Source organism: Dipodomys ordii, unplaced genomic scaffold, assembly GCF_000151885.1.
Source record: "Dipodomys ordii isolate 6190 unplaced genomic scaffold, Dord_2.0 Scaffold50, whole genome shotgun sequence".
NCBI classification, from domain to species: Eukaryota; Metazoa; Chordata; class Mammalia; order Rodentia; family Heteromyidae; genus Dipodomys; species Dipodomys ordii.
The window spans coordinates 2489693-2494381 of record NW_012267266.1 but is presented as its reverse complement, the minus strand read 5'-3'; the positions used below and the strand labels follow the sequence as shown (position 1 = coordinate 2494381).

Sequence of the window (4689 nt, the reverse complement as noted above, 5' to 3'; positions counted from 1 at the left end):
AAGTTTTTGCTCTAAAAGTATTTCTTCTTCTGAAAATTAATTCATAACATGTTTCTTTAGAACATACAATAAATGACAGGAAGAGGTACAAGAGAGAGTCCCGTGAATTGAATACTCTTGTAAAAAACAGTCCAGTTTGGGAATGAAATGGCAAAAGTTGTATGCAATAGTATGTAAGGACGCTTGGTGGCGCTGCAGGCTAAGAATAAGAATAACCCGCTCTGCAGATCCCAACAGCGCCATTAAGCTGACAATCAGAAATCTAGAGGACAGATCTTTAGGAAGAGCATACTTCTAAAAACAAGTCAGTGAGAAAGATTTAAGGGAGGTTATTTGGCGAAATCACCTGTGTGGATTAATCCTACACGGAGTTGAAGAAACGGACCTTCTGGAACAGCGTCTGAACAATGGAGACTGCGCTAGCAAAAACGCCAGAGAAAAGGCAAGTTGCTTTTCTTGCTTTGCTATTGCTTGTGTGGGGGTCTGGTTGTGAGACAATTCGATATTCCATTCCAGAAGAAACGGAAAGTGGCCACTTTGTGGCCAACTTGGCAAAAGATCTGGGGCTGAGGGTGGGGGAGTTGGCCACTCGCAGCGCGCGAATCCATTACAAAGGAAACAAACAGCTCTTGCAGCTAGATGTAAAGACAGGCAGTTTGCTCCTGTATGAAAAGCTGGACAGGGAGGTGCTGTGCGGGGCGACAGAACCCTGTCTAATGCATTTCCAGGTCTTACTTGGAGACCCAGTGCAGATTTTTCAAGCTGATTTGCACCTCACAGATATAAACGACCATTCTCCAGAGTTCCTAGAGAGAGAAATGCTCCTAAAGATTCCAGAGAGCGCCCATCCAGGGACAGTGTTCCCTCTGAAAGCAGCGCAGGACCTCGACATAGGGAGCAACACTGTCCAGAATTACACAATCAGCCCTAACCTTAATTTTCATGTGGTTACCCATCACCGCGGAGATGGCAGGAAATATCCAGAGCTGGTGCTGGATAAGGCGCTGGACAGGGAGGAGCAGGCTGAGCTCAGCCTCATTCTGACTGCGCTGGATGGTGGGGCTCCACCCAGCTCTGGGATCTCCACAGTGCGCATAGAAGTCGTGGACATCAATGATAACGCCCCTGAATTTTCACAGTCGCTGTATGAGGTGCAGGTTCCTGAGAACAGCCCGATGGATTCTTTAGTTATCACTGTCTCTGCTCGAGATTTAGATGCAGGAATGTATGGTAGTGTGGTCTATGCTTTATTCCAAGAAGATGAAGTTTCTCAACCATTTGTGATAGACAAAATGACAGGAGAAATACACCTGAGAAGATTATTGGATTTTGAAGCAACTCCATATCACCACATGGAAATTGAAGCTACCGATGGCGGGGCACTCTCGGGAAAATGCACTGTGGTTATAAGGGTGCTGGATGTGAATGACAATGCCCCAGAACTGACCATGTCAACGCTCAAAGGTTCTATCCCAGAAAATTCACCACAGAGTGTTGTTGCCATTTTCAGTGTTTCTGACGCAGACTCTGGGGAAAACGGAAAGATGATTTGTTCCATTCCAAACGATCTCCCGTTCTTCTTAAAGTCCACATTCGAGAACTTTTACACCCTAGTGACTGAGAGGCCACTGGACAGAGAAAGCACAGCCGAATACAACATCACCATCACCGTCTCCGACTTGGGAACCCCCAAGCTGCAAACCCAGCACACCATCACCCTGCAGGTGTCCGACGTGAACGACAACGCCCCCGAATTCACGCAGTCGTCCTACACCCTGTGGGTCCGCGAGAACAACAGCCCCGCCCTGCACATTGGCACCATCAGCGCCACAGACAGAGACTCGGGCAGCAACGCCCAGCTGACCTACTCGCTGCTGCCCGGCCCGCAGCCCGGCGCCGACGCGGCGGCGGCGCTGGTGTCCATCAACGCGGACAGCGGGCAGCTGTTCGCCCTGAGGGCGCTGGACTATGAGGCCCTGCAGGCGTTCGAGGTGCGCGTGCGCGCCGCCGACCGCGGCTCGCCCCCGCTCAGCAGCCAGGCGCTGGTGCGCGTGCAGGTGCTGGACGCCAACGACAACTCGCCCTTCGTGCTGTACCCGCTGCAGAACGCGTCTGCGCCCTGCACCGAGCTGCTGCCCAGGGCGGCCGAGCCGGGCTACCTGGTGAGCAAGGTGGTGGCGGTGGACCGCGACTCGGGCCAGAACGCCTGGCTGTCGTTCCAGCTGCTCAAGGCCACGGAGCCCGGGCTGTTCAGCGTGTGGCCGCACAATGGCGAGGTGCGCACCGCCAGGCTGCTGAGCGAGCGCGACGCGCCCAAGCACAGGCTGCTGCTGCTGGTCAAGGACAATGGCGAGCCGCCGCGCTCGGCCAGCGTCACGCTGCACGTGCTGCTGGTGGATGGCTTCTCGCAGCCCTACCTGCCGCTGCCCGACGCGGCGGCGCCCGAGCGCGCGCAGCCCGACCGCCTCACTGCCTACTTGGTCATCGCGCTGGCGGCCGTGTCTTCTCTCTTCCTCTTGTCTCTGCTGCTCTTCGTGGCCGCCAGGCTGTGCAGGAGGAGCAGGGCGCGCTCGCTGGCCGGCTGCGCGCTGCCCGATGGCCCCTTGCCTGGACACCTGCTGGACGTGAGTGGCACGGGGACCCTGGCCCACAGCTACCAGTATGAGGTGTGTCTGCAGGGAGGTGCTGGCACCAATGAGTTCAATTTCCTGAAACCCGTTATTCCGAATAGTCTTTTTCAAGAGTCTTAAGGCTCTGGCTTTGTAGTACATGAAGAATTAAAACATTTCCTTTCCTTTTTGTTGTTTTCACATCCATACTGCTCTGATTTTTTTATGTTTTATTTTCAATCAGTTCTTCAGGTAATGCCTCTTTTGTTCTTAGTAATGGACAGGAATAATGAACTCATTGTTTTACTGGTGATTTCAAATAGGTCTACTTAACTTATTGAAATTATGTATTTTAAAGCACGCAGAATATGTGGACTTAAATGTGTAAATCTTAAATGTTTCAAAGTACTAGTTTCACACCAGGCATAGTTTTGTTTTATCAGATATTTAATTGTAAATGCAAAAACACATCATGAAATCCAAATTCATTTCCCTATATAACATACAGTTCCCATTATACTATATTTTCCAAAGTGAAGGTTTCCATTTGTTTTCTGTTGTACTTGCATATATTTACCCCACTTTAATTCTTCTATTTTACTTATTACTTTTCTGTTTATCCCCTTTTGATTTTCATGTTATTTTTAAATTTAATCGTTATGGTGATGTACAGAGGGGTTACAGTTGCATATGTAAGGTAATGAGTACATTTCTTGCCTAATATTTTTAATCCTTGCTTGCCTAATATTGTTAGCCCCTCCCTCATTTTCTCCCACCTTCTTTCTCCCTACTACTTTCCCTCCAAGTTGTAGAGTTCATTTCCAACAAAGTGTCTTGTGAGTATTGTTTCATTGGATTCTCATGTTCTTTTCTCCTCTAAATTCCATATATGAGGAAAACTTATGATACTCTTGTTTTGAGTTTGGCTTGTGTAGGATAACCGGATTTTCTCCATTCCCACCCATGTACTGAAAACTGAATACTTTGATTCTGCTGTATGACTGAACAAAACTCCATACTGTATTTCCAATAATATTCCTAGTACATCTTCAGTTAATGGCCTGTAGGGAAAATGATGAAGTGTTTAAGAACAATTAATTCCCTTTTAGGCTCATAGTACCCAAATGAAAAGAAGACATTTGATTCATTCTCTTTATTGACAGTTACAATTAATATTTTGTTAGTGTTGTACTTCCAATGAACAAAAGAATGAATGTATACAGTAAACTCCTCTTAAGTGATTATAGTTATTCAAAGCATATTCACAATGACTGAGGACATAATTAAACTGAAACCATTTTAAACATCGGAGTGTGCTATTTTGCATGAGACATTATTATGGCATGAGCGATGACAGTTGGCTTGTAAATTCAGAGTTGCAATCGTGACGACCCCTTTCACATGTAATCTCACAAAGATACATAGATGTATCTTGACCATGGAATCCTACTTCATTATTCATGATTCCCGGACATACATAGCGTGATTTAGAAGGGAACTATTTTCTTCTTCCTTACTTTTCCTTGTTTACACTACAATATAATATTGGTTTGGGATTATTTACAGTCCTTTTCAAATAAAAATTGTCCATACTCATCAGCATTCTACTTTCAACATTGTAATTACAAGAAGCTGAATGAGCCATGTACCATTGGCTCCTGTAATTACTGTAAATCCTGTAATTACTCTTGTAATCCTAGCTACTCAAGATACTGAGATCTGAGGACCATGATTTGAAGCCAGTTGGGACAGAACAGTACCCATAATTTTCTTATCTCTAATCGGTCACTCAAAAACTGTTGGTCCTGTGGCTCAAGTGGTGGAACACTAGTCTTGAGCACAAGAAGACACAGGGACAGCACCCAAGCCTTGAGTTCAAGCCCCCAAATCAACAAAATAATGAAGCTGAACAAAAAAATACCAAAGGAAAACAAGACCACACTAAAGCTACCAGCACAACTATGTTTATTGCAGCATTATTTACCATATCTAAGATATGGAACCAACCCAGATGCCCCTCAGTAGATGAATGGATCAAGAAAATGTGGTATATATACACAATGGAATTCTATGCCTCCAT

General features: G+C 46.2%; 1 protein-coding gene across 1 annotated transcript; it reads left to right on the top strand.

Moving 5' to 3' along the window:
* The first annotated feature begins 593 nt into the window (after window positions 1-593).
* On the top strand, window positions 594-2750 carry LOC105988661 (protocadherin beta-5-like). Its single transcript, XM_013020327.1, has one exon. It carries the CDS (start codon window positions 717-719, stop codon window positions 2748-2750), a length of 2034 nt encoding a protein of 677 aa, XP_012875781.1. The 5' UTR covers window positions 594-716.
* Window positions 2751-4689: the final 1939 nt, after the last annotated feature.